Genomic DNA, 24,876 nt, shown 5'->3' on the forward strand with positions numbered 1-24,876 from the left:
CATGTTTTTATGAACCCCACAGCTTCCGGTCTTCCAAGACCCGACCGGACAAAAATATGTGGTGCAGGCACGAAACATACTACTAATAGAAATACTTTGCTTTTAAAATCGTTCTGTGTGACAAGAAAAAAAAAGGACAAAATCGTGTTGGTGAACACGAATCAATAGATAAAATGTCGTGACTGTAACACGAAATGCCATGAGACTGGGTTGAACGTTAGCTAGCTGTCTTCATGAACTTCAACTTCATTCTTGTGCTGCAACATCAGAGCAAATGCAAATTGTGAACATTTGAGGGAGAGCTGTGTGTTTTTGTTTATTAAGAAATACATTTTGAATCAACACAAATAGAAGTGTGCAAATTGGCACACTATGCGTTCTTCTCAATTCACATTCTAGTTTGCAGTTATTTTTAAGTGTTTTTTCAGGGTCACCCAATAACAAGTGTCCCAGAAAAGAGACATTTTGACCAATGAAAGGATTGTGTTTTACAAAAAAATATGCTTGATATCGTTCTACAGATGCTCTGGTAATCCACTATTTCTTTAATGCAGCAAACTACAAACCTTTTTAGTCATTTCATCATTCAAGGACAAAAGACAGGAGCCTTTTCAGTTGAGCACTTTGTTATTTAACATCCATATTAGTTTGATAATGTCATACATACACATCATATAGCCTGGACAGAGAGAGAGGAGCAGTGTCATTGATGCTGGAGGTATTTACAGGCAGCCAGGGAGGAGAGAGGAAGTAGCCTGGATAAAAACAACAAGAGAAAGAAAGGAAAATGGCCCGAGGCTTATTTCTTTCTTTCTCTCTGCAGAGCACAACAATTTAGCTAAGAAAACGCCAAATAAAAACTAAATCTGTCTTCACCTCTTTCCCTTGAGCTTCCATGTTTTTTCACTGCTGCGATTGTTTCCAAGTGAACTCTGAACGGGATGTCAATGAACAGCAAACTGCATGGAAGAACCCAAAATAATCCTCACACCTTCCAATGTTGGCTGTCATTATGGTTGTTAGCACAGAAGCTAAACCTTTATTTAACATAAAATGCATTAACCCAGTAATATACCATTCATACATGTAGCTCTAAAGGATTTTATTATACAGTGGGATGCATTTGTTTAGTGCTTAGAATAAGACTGTACAAAAAAAGAACACAAAGAAATGTTAAATGGAACAATTATATCCTATGTAAGTTTTTCAAAAACTACACCAGCATTCATTTATTTAATAAATGTACACTGATTTTTTTTACCATTTTATATTGTGAAGTATTTGGATTGGGCATCTGTATACACTCACCATCATTTTAGGTGACTTTGTAACCTAAGGCAGCATTTTATTCCTGGGCATTTACCACCATCACAAAATGTGTTGGGGTTTCCCTTTAAACGACACAAAAATATCCCCTCGCTATCATCTCTATACTTTTCTTTCTAAAGAATCTCTTTAGACGTAAATCAGGGGGAAATGTCACTTCATAGCATATACAAAATATAATGTATATTCTCCCTTTTCTTTCCTCAAGCGCTTTAAGGCATAGATAAGATAATTTACCCCTCTTTAAATGCAACGCATAAAACTAATTAGCAATCATTTTCAGGGCTGTATCCCTAACACATAAAAAAAGGCCTCCTCAGCAATGCTTTTGCTTTCATTGGACATCCTTCCCTGTCTTTCTGCAGGATGCTCCTCTCTGCTTATTGAAAAATAAATAAATTACCACATGTGGAAGTCATATATGCATTTACAGTATGTACCGTTAGACCGAATGCACTCGGACTGCTGCCACTCGCTCTTCAGAAGTGTCCTTGGATGATGGGGAATTGTGGTGAAACTAGATTGAAGGGATAACGATTTTTTTAAGGTCACATGCATTTAAACAATATCAGCCATCAATGTATCACAGCTGTAGTGAGTATTGTATGGAAATGAAGCTCTATGTATCCCTTTGTCATGATATAGGCTTTGATCAAATAATGTAAAATTAAAAAAACATTACAACTTTTGCCTCCTTTTCTTCTTGGCTTATATGAATAATAATATGCAACTGAAGCAGACACTTTTTTTTCCTTTTACAACCACCTTACCAAAAAAAAGTAAGGATCCACAGGTTTCTACATGAGTGTGGCACAGCGAGGTGAGCGTACAGAGAGTACAGCGGAGTGCAGCTAGGCATGTTATATTATCATATTGTGTATATCTGTGATTAGCCTCTCCTATAATGATTTTGACACTGGACAGTCACGGTTAAGCTAGCTTCACGTCAGAGTGTCTTTGGGTTTTTCTTGTCCAGCTTTTGGTTTATGAATGTATGCATGCATACTTGTCAGGATGTACCCTTGAAGTTTTTCAGCTTGCATGCTTCCCTTGCATGTGTCTGTACATATTTTCTTTTTCAGGAATCACCCCAAATAAATATACAGTTATCCGCGAAAAACAGGTTTTGTTTAATTGGGTGTGTGGCTGTCTATCTCCAAATATATCACATTAATTCCTCTCGTTGATTCAGCAACGCCCAAGTCCGGTGGCCTTCTGGCTGTCCTCCATGCTCTTCAGGGTGACATAGATGATGGGGACCAGGCCCTGCATGGAGCCCAGGGAGCACAGCAGCCAGTCTGGGTCAGCCTTGCTCAGGACCTGCAGGATGTCTCCTTTGTTGAAGCTCAGCTGTCCGGGCTCGGTGGCGATGTGGTGACATAGTGCTCGTACTTCACTGAGGGATGACACAGCATGGAGGAAATCTGTTAGACTGGTGACAATCTTTAAAGCAACTTACTACCAAATGGTCCTTTGTTGTAGCTTCTCATTTCTGAGATTTTCTCTGTCTCGTTATCTTATGTGAAAGTTACCTCTACTGTGACATGTTTAAATGCTTTATTGTTCCAAAAGGACTTTATTTTTCTCATACTGCCTGTGCTGCAGCACCTCTTTTCAACCTCTGTCTAAAACCAGAGCCCAGTCTGCTGTGATTGGTTAGCTGGCCCGCTCTGTTGTGATTGGTCAACCGCTGAAATATGTTCCGTACCTTAACATATCAAGTACAATGTGTAGGAACGCTAGCCAATACAAGCGCAAACATTTTACGCAGTGATGTCATAATGTAGTGGAAGTAAACAAAGGAGTCCAATCAAGGAGTTTCAGGCAGGGGGCGAGAAACTCCCTGTGGAATTTGTCCAGGTCTGCCAGGACGCCACAAGCCTGCATTTACATGCTTTGTGTTTTTTTAAACCAGGTCCTTACATTTAAAGAACAGTAATGAATAAATGAGGGTTGATAAGTAGGTTCTTGAAAAGTTGTTTTTGTATTACATTTGTCTTATAGCTCTCATTAAGTGTGAAAACAGTGCAGGATGTTTATTCTCTGCTCACCATGGAGACTTTTGTCTGGCTTCAGGAGGAGGGGTTGACGTTGGTGGAGGTGAGGATTGTGTGGACAGAGGCTCCGCCTTCTTCCCACTACCGGCTCCAATCGTCTGAGCTACTAGGTCAAAAACAGATCTGTCCAGAGAAAGCCATCCTGATGGAGGCCTGAGAAAAAAAACAATGTGGAAAAATGTAACAGTTATTGTATTGATAGCTGAAATAAAGGTTGGTTTTGGTTTAACCAGAAGTCTGATGTTATTCATGTTTTTTATATTATAGGGAACAAATTCAAGACTCAAACCAACAAAGGGTTAATCTTGCTCTTAATACTTTCTGTTTTCCCCAATTCCCTTAGTTTCTACTGAATATATATCTCTTAAAACAGAAAAAAAAAATACAGTATGTCATTTCTTTTTTTTAAAGGCTCAGTGCCTCAAACATTTGAAATTAGTGCATTTTAGTAAGGGACTATTTTGGGGAGCTCACAGAGCAAGATCACAAAATATTTCACCAGAATAAAATAACAATTAGATTCATTTTATCATACTCCGGATTCACACACATTCATAGAATCAATTGTTGTTGTTTTTTTTTACAAAATATTGATTGTCATAAGATTATCCTTTTTGCTTACCTGTTTTTTTGAGTTTTTGCTTTCTGTTCAGCTGCCACCGCCCTGGAAGGAGAACCAAGAGTGGATCCAAAGAGTCTCCCCCAGCGCAGACCCTGGGAGGGGCTCTCCTCCTGGGCTGTAGCCTGAGCCCCAGTCCCTGTCGCCTCCAGAGGTTTGCTCTCTTTCTCCTGGTTGAGAACAGAGTCGGGTGGGCTGCCCATCCATGAGGGCTTCTTCCTGGATCCGGCCGACTTCCCGCTGGAGCTACTGCTGCTTCTACGGCCCTCCACTTCCTGGCTGGACTCGGCCCCCTCCACCACTCCCTCTCTGGTGGGGGGCAGCTGATTCGGTCTTCTTTCTGATGATTTCTTTCTTTTCTCGGTCTTAACAAACTTGGACCCCTCTGCGGATTGGTCGATGTAAACCTGGGAGGACTGCATGAGCTGGTACCACCATCCCGCTTGTCTTTCCTGTCGCTGACGCCCCTCGTCAGCCATATCCCTCTCTTTCTCTTTCCTCCTGTTTTTCTCCTCACCTTCTCCTTGGCTCTCTTGTCCAACGCCTTTCATTCTCTCTCCACTCATCCCCCTCTCCTTCCAGAGATTAGCGAACCCTTCTTCCATCATGGCCGGGTTACTAACAGTCCCGGATGTCATGCTATCCGTCGTTGCCGCCTCGCTCCTCACTCTGAGTTTATCTCCCGCTCCCTCCCTCCTCGCCCCGACCCCTTCCATCCTCGGCCACGTCCCCTCCCGTCTCAGCCCCGCCCTCTCTTTCTTCACCTCTGCGCTTGAGTCTCGGACCATCTCGCTCACGGTAGTGCTCCATCCTCTCATGAGCTGGAAGGTTGAACGCGTGGATTGGTCGACACTCTGTCCCGCAGAGCACAGCTGCTCTTTGCGACGGAGGTGCTCCTGGCCCTTTTGGAGGAGGTGGGGTTCGAAGAGCAGGTCCAGGTCGAACGGGAGGAGCGACAGCGGCTGCAGCAGGAGGAGGAGCTCCTCAAAGAGAGGCTGGCACGCCCCCTGCGACAGGGGGAGGAAACCCCAGGGCTGGTAGTGTGCTGCTATTATATCTGAGGAATGTCAATTTAAAAAAGGTACAAGATTCAGAGGAATTCAAATTATTTTATCCACAATTAAATACAGGTACAATCATAAAACTTGAAAATATGTGAAACGGTATGTAACCCTGATAATCTGAAGCTTTAGAATAGGGGCAGGACAACAAAATAAAAGTATATACAATATATATTATTGAAACATCTGGAATTAGAGAGAGTTCATGTATTATACAAAAACAAGGCTAGCTAAAAGACACAGTAACACTAACCAAATACCCTAAAACCTAACCACTGACTTCATACACTTAAACATCAAAGAACTATCTACAAATAATGAAATGATGTACAAGTTAAGTATTACCTTCATGTGTGTAGAGGTGATTGAACCAGAATTCCAAAGATTTTAGGCTGAAATATAAGGAAATAAAGTTTTAAAATCACAGTAGCATAAATGCACCACCACCATATCATTTAGTCCTGACACGGTAGAACACACCATATTTATCTAAAAGTACAGCTTTTATCCTACAATATAAGTGAGACTTAGAATGAGAAATCAACACTTTTAAACTTTTGAGTCTCTAAACAATAAATGGTCAAACCCCGCGATCTGGATAAAGTGTGTGTGTGTGTGTATACAGTATAATGTACTTGTCCTTGAACCTTTGTGGGGATCACACTTTTATCCCGGGACATGAAGCAGGTCCCCACAGGGCTAACCACTTATTAAAAATCACAGTATGAACCAAAGCATGTATCTTAACTTGAGACCAAAACATAACAGCAATCTCAATGTTAGACTTGCAATGACTGATTTTCGGGAAAATTGAAGCAAGCACTTTCGTTTAGCTCTACTTTTGGTCTTAAACCAGTCATGTAAATATTCTGTCCCCTAGGATGAGAGGCATTGTTGCTATAGAATATATGTATAAAGAATAGGACCGTGACAGGAAATACTATGATGAGGAAGAGTGACTCACTTGAGCAGGCCAAAGATGAAGGCGTTGAGTCTCATGCTGTGGCTTGTGAGCTCAGAGAACTGGCTCACCTTGGAGAACAGGCTGTGGAGAACCCGTGTGGACGGGCCTGATAGAAACACACATACAGAACATCTTCATGTTACATGTCACCCATAGGCACCTTTTGGTTCTCTGTCAAACTGTCTACACTCCAAAACAGAGGCGCCACCTAAAAGTTCAAATGAGCAACACAGTTGTTGTATATTTTCAGGTGCGGCCTAGCATTAACCTAAGACCAGGCCTGGGGAAAAATGGAAAACAATGTAACGGGATAAAGTAATCAGGAGAGAAAAAAAACATAGCTGGATTCCCTGACACCCACATAACATAAGATGTTATCAGATTACTAGCACCATTTTAAAGAGCTGATAACTAGCAGGATTACAATGTTACAATACAATTTAAAAGAAATAAATATATATTAGGAAGCAAATGCTTTCACATTACAACCATTTTGTAAGTGCAGTAGCTGGACACCTACATTCTAAAACAAAAATATTGTGTATGCTTTTAATTCATGTATTAAACTTAAAACAACTATATTATTCTGTAGGCCCCTTCTATCATTTGAGCCTGTTTAATTGTCTTGTTGACAGTTCTGTAGGTTTAGTTTATTTATTTATAGTGTCGTGGACAGTCCCCATCGATGAACTGTCACAAAAACAGTAAATGGAGCAGCTTTAGCCGACATGGCTAATTTCCAGCTGTTGTCCCCTGCCCGATGGTAATAGATACCCTTAAAATCACCCTTAAAATCACAATATATCAACACCTTGTTTGTTAGAAATACAGTGGGTGCTCTCAATTCATATACTGTGTTAAACTAAAAATGTCTTATTCTGTTTCAGGTAAAAGGAGGACACAGTGGACACATGTTTCATACTTAATATATTGGTTTCTTCCTATCTAAGGCTACATCGTTCTGTTTTCTAGCATATAACAACCAAGTAAAAAATATCTTATTTATATTCATTTTCTCTAGTATTTAATTGCTTTGCATTTGATATTGAGGAAATCCAAAGTAACCAAAAGTAATCATTACTTTTTATATTTTTCTACTTAGATTAGGTAACTGATTACATTTCTTTTTTACAGGTAATTAGTAAATGGAACAGACTTCATTTTTAAAGTAACCCTCCCAACCCTTTCTATTTCAATGATTCCTAAAATAAAACCGAGATACTAAAATCAAGATGTTCTTTAAGTCTTATATTTGAATATATTTATAGACTGAAAGAAGCTAAAGAATGTATGGATTTTGCAGGTTTGTGTTATTTCAGCATGCATTTAGCATTACATGTGTCCTTGCTAATGTTTCATGTGTTTGCTGATGTTCTCACCCAGCTGTGTGGAGGCCTCCACCAGGCTCCAGGGCTGACAGCGCCGCTGTCCGATGATCAGGTCCAGGACGTAGGCCTTCAGACCGTCCTGCAGCACCTCGTGCAGGGCCGGGCACAGGTACTTCAGGATCAGGTGACCCACGTTGGGACTCACCCAGCTGTTCCCCAGCTTAGCCTGGCAGGGAAACAAATGATGAAGAAGATGACAAATCAGGGGATTGGGAGGCAAGATATGGGATGAAAGACTTACATTTCTGTTAATTATCTTAACTTATCTTGTGTATTAGATGTTAAATGAGTTATAGGTAGTCATCAATCTGATCCATAAAAAACTCTTACCTTTACATCTGGGTCTCGACTGGTGCCGAAGTGTGCCACAATCAGATCCACTGCTGTGTTCACAGCTTTTACCGAACCTGGCAAGGAGAAAATAATTAAGAAGTTATCCTTTTTTACTACAAATAATGGCTTTGCAATTAATGTCACTTCATTTATCTTTTGCATTATGATTTGGCATTAAAAGGTCCCTATAAGGATTTTTGTGGTTTTCCCTTTACTATAGATCGTTTTATGTAATACACTTAAGTATTTTTTTTTCTCTTGTATTTCTTTGCATTGCATTTAACATTGAGGTGGTTAAAAGGAAACTAATCAGGTTACATTACTTTTATACTGTGATACATTTAGATTAGGTTATTTTTTAAAGGTAACTAGTAATTGTAACAGAATACATTTTTGAAGTGACCCTCAAAACGCTTGACACAATGTATGTGAAACAAGTGACGAGGCTCCGTAAATCTGGCTCTTGGTTCGCTCCCTAGTACACTCAGCAGTGTAGAGGTTGTTCCCTTCAAGAAGGTAAACCTGGGTGATACAGCTGAAAGATGATCTCCCTGCTCATCATGTGACGCCCGTGCTGCTTCAAGAGGCCTCAAATGACCCTCCTTACCGGCAAGAAGCCCTTCTGCAGTGAGAGTCACTTGATTCAACTACATAATTTCACTCGCTGTTGTTCTTGTCAACAACCCTGCATGCTCTGAAAAATGTTCCAAACTGTAATGTGAGAATTTTACCTGCAGTATTATTTTCTTTGATATGTTATGGTACACACTAGAAACAGTTGTGCTGCATCGGGGGAACGTCACTTAATAACCTGTTATCATGTCCTCATCTGTTATTATCTCCATGACAACGTAGCAGCTCTTCACACTGAGAAAGGCTGAAAAAAGATGTGGCTCATTGCCTCAATAACAAGTATTGTGATTAAATCTTGTTTTCTTGAACCTGTCTCCATGTTCATCTTCTTTAATACTACAAATTCAGCTACATGAATAATGTTATGCTATAATAGGAAGTCCAATACTTTTTAGGGTTTTCCCTTTCTGTAATGTGTCATAAGGTTTTTGAGCATGTAAATGTTCTACAGAGAATCAAATCTCAAAGTTCCTTCTTGAGGGAGTTCCTCTCCCAAACACTCCCCCCTGCCTGAAACGCCTCCATTCGCCTCCTGTGTGTACTTCGTGACTTAGTGACATCACTACATAAGAATTGCGCTTCTATTTGCTAGCACTCCAACATACTGTACGTGACAGCCCAAGGGGCGGGACATTTTGAAGCAGTTGACCAATCACAGCGGACTGGGCTCTGGTTTCAGACATAGGGTGAAAAGAGGTGCTGCAGCACAGGCAGTATGAGAAAAATAAAGAGCTTTTTGAAAAAAAAATATTTAGTTGTTTTTATTTTATTTTCCTTTGTTTTATTTTATTTTTGGGGATTTAGATTGCACTTGAATATATATTGTTAATCTAATATTACAGTTATAGTCAATTAATTGACTTTAAGGAAATATGATGATTGTGCTTAATCCAATGAAGATCTATGTCATAAAAGACAGGAATAAAAGCACCTAGTGTAAGGTTAGTTTTAAGGTTAAGGTTAGTTTATTTGTTTATCTGTCATCATCCTGTTGGACCTGTCTGCTGCATTCGACACGGTGAATCATCAGATCCTCCTTCGCACTCTCCAAAAACTTGGAGTTTCAGGCTCTGCACTTTCCCTCCTCACCTCATACCTGAAAGACCGTACCTACAGGGTAACTTGGAGAGGGTCTGAGTCCGACCCTTGTCAATTAACTACAGGGGTCCCTCAGGGCTCTGTTCTTGGTCCCCTCCTCTTCTCCCTGTACACAAACTCGCTCGGATCAGTCATTAGCCCGCATGGTTTTTCTTACCACTGCTACGCTGACGACACCCAATTAATTCTGTCCTTTCCCCGCTCAGAGACCCAGGTCGTCCCACGCATCTCTGCTTGTCTAGCTCACATCTCTCAGTGGATGTCTGCTCATCACCTTAAGCTCAACCTTGACAAGACTGAGCTGCTCTTCCTTCTGGGAAAAGATTGTCCCACTCTTGACCTAACAATCAACATCGGCACCTCAGTTGTTTCCCCGACTCAGACTGAAAGGAATCTGGGTGTGATCCTAGATAACAAACTGTCCTTCACTGCAAACATTGCTGCTACAACCCGCTGCTGCAGATACACGCTTTACAACATCAGGAGGATGCGTCCCCAGCTGACTCAGAAAGCGACTCAGGTTCTGGTCCAGGCTCTCGTCATCTCACGCCTAGACTACTGCAACTCCCTCCCGGCTGGTCTACCTGCATGTGCCATCCGACCTCTGCAGCTCATCCAGAATGCAGCGGCTCGTCTGGTCTTCAACCTTCCTAAATTCTCCTACACCACTCCGCTCCTCCGCTCCCTTCACTGGCTTCCGGTAACTGCTAGAATCCACTTCAAGACACTGGTACTTGCTTACCATGCTGCGAATAGATCTGGCCCTTCCTACATCCAGGACATGGTTAAACCGTACACCCCAGCGCGTGCACTACGCTCCGCATCAGCCAAACGACTCGCTGCACCCTCGCTGCGAGGGGGACCCAAGTTCCCATCGGCGAAAACACGTGGGTTTGCTGTCCTGGCTCCAGGATAGTGGAATGAGCTCCCCATTGACATCAGGACGGCAGATAGCTTGCACATCTTCCGGCGCAAACTGAAAACTCATCTCTTTCGACTCCACTTCGAGCGATAGAATTATTAACGAAGCACTTTTATACTAATAAAGGACTGGCTTATCTAAAGCCAGTTGAGTAGCACTTGAAATGTTTTTGCTCTATGAAGCCTGATGTACTTATATGATTCTGTTTTCTTCAAGTTTGTATTTTGTTGGTCGAACGCACTTATTGTAAGTCGCTTTGGATAAAAGCGTCAGCTAAATGCAATGTAATGTAATGTAATGTAATGTATAGCACATTTTAAGGCACAGAGGCAATTCAAAGTGCTTCACATAGGCATTTAACACATAATACTTTTTTAAAAACAAAACAAACACACACTAGTGTAATTGTGTAAACATCTCCTCATGTCATTTGTACTGCATCTGTTAAAACAAAGTTCTTAAAGCACACACAACATGTTTTACATCAGATGAGGTAGTAAATGAATGCAATGAACACCAAGAAAAATGGTGAACACTTGGACATCAAGTCGTTTTGCAATAAAGTATTAAAACACTCCTCGTTGATTCCCACTGTCACTGTCGATAATGCATATATGAACACACACTCACCTCTCTTCTTAGTGAGGTCCACAGAGATGTGGGAGTGTGAGGAAGAGCCTGAAGAGGAGGAAGATGAGGCGTCGGGGGAGAGGCAGAACTCCTCTGGGGGCCTCTCGGTCATGGAGAAGTAGTCCGGCAGGAAGTCGCTGTAGATCTGCTGCAGCTTGGCTGATTGGCCCACTGCTGAGACACACACACGCAGGTGATTAGACATATTAACACACAGCGCCTCTTTAGGAAGCATGAACAGCTGTTTGGTATCCTTTTTATTGCAACTGCAGGTGAGACTTTAAGGAACACCTTCAAGAACCTCTAACATATTTGTTCTCCAAGGAACCCTGGGTAATATTATTCCTGTGACTTTTCCCTCAGACAATGCATTCTTTGCACCTTGAACTCTGTCAGAAATACTACAAATATCAAGTATTCAAGTCTACTCTTAAAATATCCTATAATCAGTTCCAACAGGGAAATCATGAGCACCATGAAGGCGTCCCAGCGCGTGGCCAGAGGGGGCTGAAGGGAAGTCAAACACGTTCCGTCGGGCAGGGCGTGGTCCCCCGCCCTTTCTGGGTTGCAGGTGATCGGAGAGGGGGTCTGATCCTGCAGAACAGTAGCCTTCTGAGACCGCCCTCTCCAGACCCAGGGGGTTTCGACGACGGTACTCCCTCCATTTGAGAGCCTGGGGGGAGAGGTGGTGTGCTAAGGGGAGGATTTGGGGTGTCGTTGGTCGGGTTAAAGAATGGATTATTGAGTAAATGGATCAAATAAAAATATGGGGAAAAGTCAGATGGAAAAGATGGAGGTTAAGGTAAAGGAGAGGATTTAAGTCCATGCAATGAAGGGAGAGAAGAAAGAGAAAAAGACAAGAGTAAGAATGTCGCTCTGTTTGAAATACTACATCAACACTGAATCCCATAGCACTTTCACATAACTGAGAACCAAGGCAGGAATACACTGTGTATGGGTGTGTGTGTGTGTGTGTGTGTGTGTGTGTGTGTGTGTGTGTCATGCAGTGTTGCCGTCAAATCACCAATTCTCGAGTCCCCTATGTTTGAGGCCAAGTCCAAGTCCGAGTCACCCAACAAGAGTCCAAGTCGAGTCTGAGTCAAGTCATCATAACCTGTGTTCAAGTCTGACTCCAAAGCCGAGCCACCAAGGACAGCCCGAGTCACAAGCCCAGGTCATCATGTATTACTCGGAGTGGATATATTTGTTTAAATGTAGCTGTTGACTTGGTTCTTATCAATCAATATTTGTTGTGTCTACATTGCTTTTATCCTTGTATTTTCTGCATTGCTTGTACCCTGTCCTTATCCATTTTATACTCATTTGTGTATTTAACTGCTATGAATCACTTTGAGTTGGGAATAGTTGGGGGGGTGCGTGGTTTGCAGGTGAATTCGCAGGTGGGCAGAGTATATCTGGGGCAGATGTGTACAACACAAAACTTGCCTGAATTAGAGTGCATGACCGACAATCAATGTACAAGTCAATGTAATCGTGTGCGAGAATTCACGAGTCCGAGTTCAAATCCTAGTCATCAGTGTGAGAGTCCGAGGCGAGGCACGAGTCATGAAAATCAGCAATTTAGGCCGACTCAAGTCCAGGCCTGCTGTCATGGTTTTCTTTTCTTTTTTTGTCAAATAGTCAGGAAGGATCTATAACAAAATACGATTCTTATTCAATGAGAACACCCCCTAAATATATAGTTTTAAATAATCTTGTGGAACCTACCATTATGTGTCCTGGCTCCGGACCCTTTGCTTCCCTCCACTTGAGAGTCCACACATCCCAGCGGGCTCAGCGAGTCGCTATGAAGAGCCGGTAAACTCTGCAGAGCTCCATGATGGAAACAGTGTCCCTGCACCGTTGGCAGCATTGGGGGCATATTCCCTCTCTTCACCCCCAGGGATGGAGATGGAGGGGTGGGCAGTAATGGTCCTGAGCCCCCTCCATGCTTTCCTGTGGGCGGGCTGTGCAGGGGGCAGGAGAGGCTGTGTGTGGGCTGAGGGCTGGGGGTGCAGGTGGAGCAGGACCCGGAGCTGGGCGCCCCCTGCAGCCGCACAGGGGAGTAGCTCCCGAGAGGTGAGGGTCGGACCGCTCCAGGTGGAGGGGCTGCGGCAGCCCCTTGGTACCGGTGAACATTCTCTTCTGCATCTTCACTTTTCTCCCCCGCCGGACCTCCAGAGCCAGAGCTGGAGCTGGAGCGGGCCTGCATCTCAGAGACGTAGCCTGTGAGCAGGGGCAGCAGAGGCTTCGGCTGCGGGGGCTTGGAGGCGAACTGGTGGTGGAAGGTGAAGGGCTGGATGGGGAGGGTGGTGGGCCGCTGGTCCTTGGTGTAGCGAACCACCACAGGACGGCTTTCAGAGGAACTGGAGAGGCCACCTAGGTTAGCACAGTTGGAGAAAAGATGGAGTGAAAAAAAAAAAAAGCCTTGTTAGTTTAAAAAATGTAATTAAAAAAGCCTTTTATTCTGACAACATTTTGTAAAATCAAATTAAGTAAGGCTTCAATCATCAACATTATAACCGTCATGAAGTTTTGGGATTTATTGATAGGTTGTTTGTTTAGATTTCATTAGCTTTATTAAGTTGGACTTCATAAAGTGACAACTCAATTTCAGGCATTTATTCAGAGGTACAAATAATAAGGATTCCAAATCACTAATGAAGTTCTTTTTATCATATGATCATGTACAGTATTGTATACGTCTGAAAATGACACACAATATCCTACAGTCCAAGTCAAACACCTTATATCCAACCATTAATGTAAAACCCAAACATAATTTCAATTTGCACTGATTATAACTGAGCATAGGCTTTCAGAAGCTGGATCTGGTGGGTAGACAGTTAGATAGGTATGATTAGGCAGGTTACAGACTATAATTGAAACTAACATTACAGAGGCAACAGAAAACTGCCCAGTCATGAGTCACAAAGCTCAATAGCCCTGATAACAGACAACCATACCACGGTCTAACAATACACACACACACACACACACACACCACACACACACACACACACACACACACACACACACACACACACACACACACACACACACACACACACACACACACACACACACACACACACACACACACACACACAGCACACACACACACACACACACACACACACACACACACACACACACCCACACACACACACACACACACACACACACACACACACACACACACACACACACACACACACCACACACACACCACACACACACACACACACACACACACACACACACACACACACACACACACACACACACACACACACACACACACACACACACACACACACACACACACACACCTGAAGCAAGGCGTCAGGAGACACACAAGCAAGGAGAAGCCTTTTTCTGCACTTCTTCTCTGCCACAGTCTGTGTGTTTTACTGTGTGTGTTCTAGATCCAGTGCAGACAGAAGAGCATGAGACGTCAGCGGTGTTGCGCAAGCTGTTTGTCACCCTAAGCCCGGCCCACCGATGCCACCTGAGCTGGGTGCGGTGATGTGTCTTGGCCAAAGGGGGCGACATTGAGCAGCAGTAGGAGCAGAGTAGGGGCATGATGGAGGAGGGAGGAACTACACACCCAGCAGGCCTCATCTCTCACTGGGGATGGAGGACAGGAACACTCCCTCTCTTTCTCTGTTGGATCTGCTCCGTCATCCCTCCATTTTTTTAAAATCTTGTTTCCCCTCCCACCTCCCTTCCCCCTCTGCTACTTCCCTGCCTCCTCTCTTCCCCTCCGGCTCCTCTCCTCTCTCACAGATGAGTCCATTAGACAGCCAAGGCTTTTCCCTTTCCTTCACAGCTTCATGTTAGCATCATTAGCGAGCGAGCTGCCTCTCGAAGGCTTTTAAAGAGGCCTGCGCGCTGCGGTGCAACAACGCAGCAAGTGAAGTCTGATGAATAATATATGTTGCTGCACAGCCTCTCATTATAATCTTAAATCATCACAGTCCATATGAAGACAGAATGACAAACTGAAGAGGATGTTTTTGAGGCATGAGACACATTTCCTCAAATATCTTCATAAATTCTTCCCTTGTCTTCCATTTACAGTCCTTATTTGTTATTCTCACTGCCCCAGTCTACTTACAAGCCGGTTTTAATACAATTATACACTGAACAAAAATATAAATGCAACACTTTTGTTTTTGCTCCCATTTTTCATGAGATGAACTCAAAGATCTAAAACATTTTCTATTTACACAAAATAACCATTTCTCTCAAATATTGTTGACAAATCTTAAAAAAATCTGTGATAGTGAGCACTTCTCCTTTGCCGAGATAATCCATCCCACCTCACAGGTGTGGCATATCAAGATGCTGATTAGACAGCATGATTATTGCACAGGTGTGCCTTAGGCTGGCCACAATAAAAGGCCACTCTGAAATGTTCAGTTTTATCACACAGCACAATGCCACAGATGTCGCTGAAAGAATCACAATATGCGTCCTCTCGATGCATGTTCTTTATTTTAATGCTGGTGAAGTCTTTGATAATAAATAATGCATTGTCTTTCAGCAGTTCAGTGACCCAGAAGAAATGTGATATATTTTTACACTGATATTGATCTCAATCTTTATTTCTCTATTGAGCTCCCTAATAAAATTAGTTTAGTTTTAGTTAGTTTCTATTTTCAAAGAAATAAGGGGATAAGAAAAAAAGAATACACTTCAGTATCATAATATCATGTTAAGTGATACTGTATTGATTCTTAAATAATAGAGTGCTGCAGTGATGATGTCTTTTTTGTAGGCAGATCCGGAAGTTACCATTGCAAGGGCCTCCTTCTCACAAAAGCAATGGGATTTTTCCATTATATTTTCAAATATAATGGAAAATAAGATATATTAACACCACAATGATTATTGAAGTATAAATGCAATCACTACAATTAAAACACTAAGCTAAAAGTGGCTAATGTTCAGCGAGATGATATCTTGTTGTCGCATTTTAACCGGCGTTTTAATGACACATCGAAACTTTGGACATTTACGAGTGAGGTATTAAATGACGTATTTTATGTTGTGGACCAAAATGTAAAAATCTCTCAGATGTGTTAACCGAAGATCTTATTTCAGGCATCAAATCAAAACCGTTGACTTTGAGCAGAGGGAACCTAATGTGGTAACACATTTCCTGGTTTTCAGACTCATTTTCAGAAGCTTGTTTGATATTCATTCAAAATGAGTCTGTAATAGGCTTCTGTAACTTTCTCTAAACTTCCCTTGGTCTACAGGCTTCTCTGATGATAATTAAACACACGTATGCAAACGCTGCTGACCCTGACGGAGCTTAGAGTGCTGAAAACCAGAGGGTACCGAGCATTCGCAGCAGCGGGCCCCAGGCTCTGGAACATTTTGCCCCTCCATCTGAGGTCGGCGCAGACCCTGGGGTTTTTTAAATCAATACTTAAAACTCACTTTTTCTCTCTGGCCTTCTAGGCTTCTCTTATCAAGAATAACTTTTAACCAAGACCTTTTCCCTCTCTAACCTTTTGAGTTTTATTAGAGGGAAACGGTTTGTAGAGTGGCTTAGACAGGCCGGGGAGTGTTACGATTCGTAGACACAGCGTACCTCCCTATCTCATCAATTTCCAACTAAGGCTCCAGTGGGGACCTTGTTCCCTGAGTGTGCCTCTCCACCTGTGTTTCTTACTCTCTTACTTGCTACCCTTTGCCCTCAACCTATTCTAAGGGAGTGCTTGTTCTTCCGTCTGTCTGTCTGTCTGTGTATTCTCTTGTGCCGATTAACCCAGCCACATTTTTTCTTGTTTTGTGTCTATATCTACGCCGGGATCCGGAGTCGAGGCCGATCCTCTTGCTGTAGTCCTGTGTCCTGGATCCTCTATCCTGAGTTCTGGATTAAGTCGTGGACTTCGGGTCGTGGCTGAACCTGTCTCTGCGGTCCTGCCTGGGTCTTGTCATGCTGCTTCCCTGAAGGCTCCCACAGGATTGTAGCTGATATCTTCGTAGATTCATCTTCTTATTACAGACACATGCATTTCCTAACATTTGGACTACCTATGCTGTAAAATGTATTATCTCTTCGATTTACACACGGCATCTATTGCACGTCTGTCCGTCCTGGGAGAGAGATCCCTCCTCTGTTGCTCTCCCTGAGGTTTCTCCCATTTTTCCCTTTAAACTGTGGGTTTTCTCTGGAAGTTTTTCCTTGTACGATGTGAGGATCTAAGGATAGAGGGTGTCGTTTTTCTCATACTGATATTCTGAACAATCTGTGCTGTTGTATTTGCTGTAAAGTGTCTACTGTAGGCTATTTTTATTATATGTACAGCACTTTGGCTCGACCAAAAATCGTTTATAAATGTGCTATATTAATAAAACTTGATTTGATTTGATTTGATGTAGACCTCAGCGGGGGGTTCTCTGCACCTTTATCTCCTCTCCTCTGATTGTTATTCAGGGAACGTTCGGCCCACTTCAACCCTTCTGAAAAGCTGAGGAAACACACTCTGCTCCAAGAACATGTATACATGCTGGCACACACATGGCCGCCCCTGGCCAACTTGGGGCCCCAAGCGACATTGTGAGACGTAAAATGACATAAAAATGAATAAAAGGGGAAACAATGCTCCATGTTTTTTAGGCTGTAAACTTTAACTGTTATGTAAGCTAACTAGACGGACAGTGTATCACTCTTCCTCCTGTACATTAGCAGATAAAAGGCATAACTACTTGAATGAATGGTAAATAAAGAATGCTGGAAATAACTGCATCTCCATTAGCCTATATGCTCTGCAGAGACTGCCTTCTTCATGTCGTGAATTGCAGCTGATGTTTTAATATGGCAAATGGCAATTTGACTTATACAACATTCACAAGTTGTACATTTGACTCATACAATAACCCACCTTCGAGTGATGCTCTAGTTTCTTCATGTTTTGTTTTGTTTTTTTCCCCTCTTGCTTGCGCCGGACTGAAACTGTCTTTTCACCGACATCTCTTCACCTGCACTAGTGGCCGTATCAAAGCCGTGATTGGTCAGATGTCGATTCATTGCAACGGTGTCGGGTTACAGACGTGCTCCCCTTGTCACCTCTCACTTTCGCGTGTCAGCGGGGGATGCGCGGAGAACTGAGCACAACAGCTGAGGCCTTCTGGGCGTGGCCCCCTGCGCAAGGCGTTATTCTAAAAATAACTAGTTGTGATTAGACTCCTCTGCAGCACTAAAATAACTAATGAAGATTGATATTTTCACATATTTAAAATATATTACACTTGAATATTGCAATTTCGATACAATGTGATTAATTGCCCTTTACAACATCATTTGTTTGTATGTGAGAATAATATTGTCAGCATGTAAATAATTTGAGTTTTCCTCAGAATCAATATTTTAGATGTGTTGCTACTTGCATTCAACCAACAACAACATCAACAGTGCTTAAAACCCCCAAGAGGACCACTAAAACGAAGAAGAGGTTCCATAAATGATTATCTGTTAACCCACTGTACAGGTTATTTTTCAAATGAGGGAAGCAGTTATAGTTCATTAGTTATTATTGACTGAAGCAGACGTAGATGAAGCAATACATGTGTACATGTACGGTATCTTTTTCTCAGGAGTCGGTGTAAATAGGCAATTGTTTGCTAACAAATAGTCATTTTTTGGGTAAAGAGATACTTTGCTAACTGTTAACAAGTTAGTAACATACCTTCAACATTAGTACGGGTGTCCCTTGCCCCCTCCAGATGTCGCTCAATGATGCTGCCCTGACTGTAACATCTGGTGAAGGGTACAGGTGACAGGCTGTTACTGTCAACCTCCACACGCTGCTCCAGGATCGGAGAGAAATCCAAGGAGGAGTGGGAGTGGGTGGAGTAAGTGGAGGAGAAAGGGTCTGCAGCTCCCTTCAGTGGAGGCGACCCCCCCGATGCTCCGTTTCTCCGCTTGCTTCTGGCGATCTCTGCGAAAGAGGTGACTCTTGGAGGAGGAGGCGGGGCGGGGGCAGCGCCCTCGCTGAGCCGCACTGGGCAGCTCAACATACGTTCCAGAGACCCGAGCCGAGGCGTTGGACACTTGTCCAGGTTGCGGTCGTAGCTGCGAGAGCGGGGGCGGCTTTCAGAGGAGGCTCCGATGAGACCCCGGCCAACCGCTGGAGGGGAGATGTTGACGTACACCTGACCTTGGATCACGGGAGGAGCAGCTTCAGTCCCACCGACTGCCTGCTGATTTTTCTTCTCTTCGTCCTTTTCTTCATTATCAACATCATCATCATCTCGCTAAATTGAACAAGGGAAGAAGATATATGGGTTGAATGATCAACGATCCAATACCGTTGATGCAAAGTGAAAATGTCGATATCATCTTCTTTAAGACATGCCCTTATTTAAAAAGTGTTCATTGAAAAAAACATTTGCACTTAAACATGACCATTTTTGGCACTTTATAGTGAACAACATGAGGTCAGTTTTGTTCTTGTTAAATGGGTAAATTCGATTGTCTCATGTTGATACAGATTCATACACCTAAAAGTCAAATACACTAATACACAGCCAATGTACTGAACTGCTAGCAAGCTAGATTTGCATTGACACTTTTACAGACTAGAAATAATACCCTTTAGCTCAACATTACTAAAAAGAATCCTCAGACATGATATCAGATCAGCCCAGACAGTGGCTGGGATCTAAAGTGAGCCATTGGCTGACTACTGTGTTACTGTATCAGTGTCATGGCTATTTTAAGTGCAGGGTTATTGTCATTGTCACAGGGCCTTTAGTTGTTGCAGTGTTCATGCTACTTGTCCATTGTGCTGTGAATGGTTCAGGCCGATCTTACATCCAGGACATGGATCCAGCACACTCAGTTTTGTCGCCTGCCTCTTTTAGTGGCCCTTGAGGAAATATTGGCCAGCAATCAGTATGCTCTGATTGGCTTGCAAGAAACATTTATCCGATGGTGATCTCTATATTCAGATGTGTTTTCTGAGAGAATAAAATAACTGACTAGGTTGTCTTATTTTACGGTTTTGGGGTTGATAGGCATTGCACACATCTTATTATATGTGCCAATCACTGAAAATATAAGTTAATGTACCTAATGTTCTCTACTCACCCTAGAAGACTCCACAACTTCATCTTCTTCTTCCACACCCTCTTCATCAGCTCTTTGCCTGAACAGGAAGTACTCATTGGGTTGGGTCGGGGTGGGGCTGCCTTTGCTGTGCTCATCGGAGCAGCTGTTGACCGAGGAGCCTGCAGGGCTCGGGGATGACTGGGACGAAAGGTCACAGGTGACCAGCTTGTAGTAATTTTGTGTGGCGACAACTAGGCTTGCCTGACTCTGGAGACAGGACACGAAGTCTTCAGACGACCCAGAATGTGGAGGCTGGTAAGAGTTGCAGTTGGCGTCGAGATCAAGAACCCCTTGGTGCTCTACAGCACAGGAGCAGGTGGAGGAGGTGGACAAGTGCGGCTCATGGATCAGAGGGAAGGGTTGTTGCTGTGACAAGGGAGGCTCCGTTGGCGAGGTGTGAAGGTCTAGATAGAAGGCCCCTCCGGTTGAGTCTCTCTTGTTCCCTGGAGGATCAGACACAGACGAGGTGCGGGAGTGGTCTGTGGAGCTGTTGAGGTTGGTGTGCCCAGAGACCGGCGGCTTCTCGGGAATGCTGTTGTTCATCTTGTTGTAAATGGCACTGAAGTTCACGAGCACGCCATCCGAGCTGTTGCACGAGGAGTCGCTGCCGTAGCCTTGCTGGCACTCCGAGAAAGGCTCTGAGAAGGATTCAGGGAAATGCTGGGGGTAGTTCTGGCTGAGAGCACAGCAGGAGCACTGTCGCACGGAGGAGCTGGAGGATCTCCGTCCACATCTCATAGGATGATCTTCCTCCTCTCCATCGTCATCGCCCCAGTCTTGCTCTCCACAATCCATGGACATGTTGGAACCGCTGCTGCCGAGGCGCAGCTGGCTGTCCAGTCCTAGAATGTCCATGTCCTCCAGTTGGGTGGAGAGGTCCGAGGCTTCTGCCCTGAGGGACTCCCCACTGCTTCCACCAACTGACCTGTGCAAGAGGAAGGGCTCAGAAGCAAAGTTGTGTAAATGGAAAGAAGCCATCTGGTCATCGTGAGCAGAGTTTATGTCACTGTGAAGGTGAAAAGAGGAGTCTTCAAGATAACCACTGAGGTTGTCACCATCCTCCTCCTCTTCTTCATCCTCATCTTCGGTATTCAGGAGGAAGGGATTGTGACGCAATGGATTCCTGTTCCTCGGTTTGACTCGCGGTAATGTGTGAGCTGTAATCAGCTGGTCGTCAGAATTACTCGAGGTAAACGATGAATCATCACTTGCTGTGCTGCCTCCTCTCCCTCCGACTTTCCTATCTCTCACCCTGTTGTGGGATGCCCAGGAGCCGCTGGAGGTCTGGATCAGGCTGCTGAAGAGGAGTGCCTCTCTCTGAAGGATGTCTCTCTCTGGAAGGGAAGTGGTGCGACTCAAGCCCAGGTTCTCCGGTGGGATCAACGGGTTGCTCCTTTTCAGTGAGCCCCCGCAGCCAACCTTCCGCACACCTGAAACCTGGCAGTGAACCAGGGGGATGTGGCGCACGATCAGGATCTCGTCTGACAGCTTAGGGGGGCTGTCCATGGTCCAGGAGGAAGGAGCGTGAGGCAGGAGCAGAGCAGGTTGAAGGGGATGGTGTATATGTGGTTTTGTGGAGGTTTGTGTTCAATTTCTGTATGCTGGGCCCAGTTCTGCAGGGCTGCCAAGGATACGGAAGGAGAGGTCCAGGAAGTCAACGCCTTGGTTAGAGTGGTACATCTGGGAAACACAAAGAGACAGAGAGGAGAGATGTTATAGAAGCAGGTTCCAAAGCACACATACAGGCTTCAGGCTACATGGTAAATAATGTAGAGTCCAGGAAAGACAGCAATACATTGATCTACAAGACCGGCAGGGGTCCTGCTTTGGTTATTTCGCAGATAGGGTTCTTATTGATTGTTTTTATTTGACGTTTCATCATTGTTTTTATCTTTGTGGCTGTATATCCTTCAGTCACGGAAAAGGTGTTTGCTATTTCATAGTTCTAATCTAACTTAGCTTGACTTAATGGGAAATCAGGGCATTGCTGTAAAAAGAGCTGAATGCTTTTCATTTTCCTTGACTGAACAATGGCTGATTTAAAAAAGGACATATTATGCTCATTTTCAGGTTCCTTATTGTATTTTATTTATCTTTTTCTGCCTGTGCTGCAGCACCTCTTCTTACCCTATGTCTGAAAGATTGTTTAGCTGGCTGTTATAATTGGTCAACTGCTTTTTAGATGTTAGAACACTAGCCAATAGAAGCGCCAGAATTGCATTGGGATTTCACTATGTCACAGAAGTAAACAAAGGAATCCAATGGATATGTTTCAGGCAGGCCATTCACAAACACCTATAACACACTAAAGGAAAGGGAAAACCCCCAAAAAGCATAATAGGGCCTCTTTAAATGTTTATACTTCAGTTGAGATGAGTAAACAATGCCAAGACTTTTGTTGACATCATCTTATTCCAGATTTCAATGTCTTTAATTGTCTGTGCTTCAATATTTCTATTTCTCTGTGTGTTTAACGTCTTTTAATTATAAGATATTAAAGTGACTAATATATGCTTGGCTAAAATAGCTGCAGTAACGGTACAGAACGTTTTACTTCCATTCTCGTCTGTGCAGCAGGGTGAGTCAGCACCATGTGAAGTGGAAGTGGACACACACACACACACACACACACACAAGCAGCTGACTGTTAAACAGGGCTATGATCTCATCCATATTCAGATAATACACCCTGAATGACACACACATACCGATACACACAGGGTACAGCAACCGTTTCCCTCACCGTTATCTGGCAGACCTTAAATTCAATTTAAATAAATCCCTAAAATGTACATTATTTGTTTATTTCAATGAGCTGATTAAAACGTGTTAGCAACCTGTGATATGATTAATGGACACTCAGGGGTGGAATAATTTACTGGCTGCTGATGTATCGATATTCGATGCCTGTTATTTTTCAATTACAGGGCAACAAGATGTACAGTAGAGTAGACAAATCAGACCAGAGGCCTGTACTACGAAGCAGGATTTTCGCTTAGTGGGCTAACTTCAGGGAAAACTCGGGGCTGCGCTGTTAGTACGCTTCTCCATGTTTGTGATTGGTCGAATGCTCCAAATACCACCCCTTTCATGTGAGCGCGCACCTAACTAGATAGGACACGGCTGGCTTGAGCGATCCACTTGATAACCAGCGTCGTAGGACCGTTTAGCAAGAGCGGGTATGTTTTGGATTAGGCCAACCGGCTAACTCAAACATATCCAGGTTATGTTGAACCGGCTTCGTCGTACAGGCCTCAGGACAATAATAGCTTCTATCCTACACTGGTGGTATTATTTAAATGTAATTCCGTTTAAAGGGGCCCTATTATGCATATTTTCAGTTTTCATAATTCTATGTTGTGCCTCTACTGCGACATGTTTACATGCTTTAATGTTCAAATGGTATTTATTTTTCTCGTACTGCAGCACCTATTTTCACCCTCTGTCTGAAACCAGAGCCCAGTCTGCTCTGATTGTTTAGCTGGCCACCTCAAGTACAAAGTGCAATAACGTACAAAGTGCTGGAGCGATTGTTACCTGGTGATGTCAATATGCTACGGATGTAAACAAAGGACTACAATGAAGGCATTTCAGGAAGGGGGGGGTGTGTGTGGGAGAGGACCTCTTTGGGATGTTGATGTTAGCCTTTGCAGATCATTTACGTGTACAAAAACCTATATAGCATACTACAGGAAAGAGACAACCCAAAGAAGCATACAGTAATAGGGCCCCTTTAAGAGCAGGGAGAGACTTTTATACTATTAGGCGCTTTCACAGAGTACTTTTCCCCCCGAACTAGGCCGATAGGGGGGGAGATTTGGTTTCACACCAAAAAGGATCTGGAACTAGTCCCTAGTTCGCACAAACCTTTTCACCCCCAGATAGTCCCTGCTAGCGAGGTAGTACTTTCCTGAGGAGGAAATGGTTCGTGTGTGTGTCGGCCACACTAACAATTTCTGATTGGCTGGGCGATTTGTGAACCCAAAACAGAAGAAGAAGAAGTGACGTCAGCGGCTTCATTTGCCTAATCCTCCCTCAGGGACTTATTCCGGTCAGAACGCGATCTAGCACAGTTCGAGGGACTTAAGAGTTCGGAGGGAACAAGTACCGGGGACAAGTACCGGCTAAGTACTTGGTGTGAAAGCGGCTATAAGCTCAAATGAATGAATGTGGGCATGATATCTATTGTCGGTGCTAGGGCTGCATTGGAAAAAACAAATAGTATTGGAAAAAACTGACATTGCGATATTTTCTTCCCCTGCGATATATATTGCGATATGAAAAAATACAGGAATTTAAGAAAATACAGTTTTTTTTGTCCGCAAACCATCCTTTCTTGAACTTTAATGCTATACAATTGGTATTTTTTTTAAACAATATTTAGCCGGATGAAGGATTTTAGTCACGGACTTCTGGATCTTAAGTTATCAGAGCAACAAGCTGAGCTAGCTCGGTTATCCTGCTGTGATCTGATCAAGAATGATTGCAGAGCCTGCATGTCACTCACTCAAGTACCCCTGACATGAGAGCCGCACAAGTTTTTCTTTTGTAGCAAGCAGCAAAAATAATTGTAACATGACGTGTTGTAGTTCATTTGCCTACTCAATATCGCACGTCCTAAAAAAAAAAAAAGAAGAAGAAAAACAAAACAAAAAAATCGCACGTCCTGCGATGTGAATATCGCGCATGCGCATAACGCGATTATCGCCAGGACA

General features: G+C 43.3%; 1 protein-coding gene across 4 annotated transcripts in view; it reads right to left on the reverse strand.

Annotated features, from left to right (window-relative positions):
* Positions 1 to 608: 608 nt before the first annotated feature.
* rusc2 (RUN and SH3 domain containing 2) overlaps positions 609 to 24,876 on the reverse strand; it is a 47,708-nt gene continuing 23,440 nt past the window's right edge. The window contains exons 2-13 of one of the 4 annotated variants that reach the window (XM_034216675.1): positions 20,141 to 21,841; positions 18,738 to 19,305; positions 12,760 to 13,410; positions 11,506 to 11,724; positions 11,032 to 11,202; positions 7,746 to 7,822; positions 7,407 to 7,581; positions 6,028 to 6,133; positions 5,409 to 5,455; positions 4,006 to 5,059; positions 3,378 to 3,536; positions 609 to 2,722 (exon numbers count right to left, since the gene is read on the reverse strand). In XM_034216675.1, the coding sequence (XP_034072566.1) occupies positions 2,515 to 2,722; positions 3,378 to 3,536; positions 4,006 to 5,059; positions 5,409 to 5,455; positions 6,028 to 6,133; positions 7,407 to 7,581; positions 7,746 to 7,822; positions 11,032 to 11,202; positions 11,506 to 11,724; positions 12,760 to 13,410; positions 18,738 to 19,305; positions 20,141 to 21,667 (4,962 nt within the window). In that variant the 5' untranslated portion in view covers positions 21,668 to 21,841 and the 3' untranslated portion in view covers positions 609 to 2,514. Of the gene's footprint in view, positions 2,723 to 3,377; positions 3,537 to 4,005; positions 5,060 to 5,408; positions 5,456 to 6,027; positions 6,134 to 7,406; positions 7,582 to 7,745; positions 7,823 to 11,031; positions 11,206 to 11,505; positions 11,725 to 12,759; positions 13,411 to 18,737; positions 19,306 to 20,140; positions 21,842 to 24,876 lie in introns of all 4 variants that reach the window. The other 3 variants (XM_034216674.1, XM_034216678.1, XM_034216676.1) reach the window with 3 other exon arrangements.

This window comes from Gymnodraco acuticeps, unplaced genomic scaffold (assembly GCF_902827175.1).
Source record: "Gymnodraco acuticeps unplaced genomic scaffold, fGymAcu1.1, whole genome shotgun sequence".
Classification (NCBI taxonomy): domain Eukaryota; kingdom Metazoa; phylum Chordata; class Actinopteri; order Perciformes; family Bathydraconidae; genus Gymnodraco; species Gymnodraco acuticeps.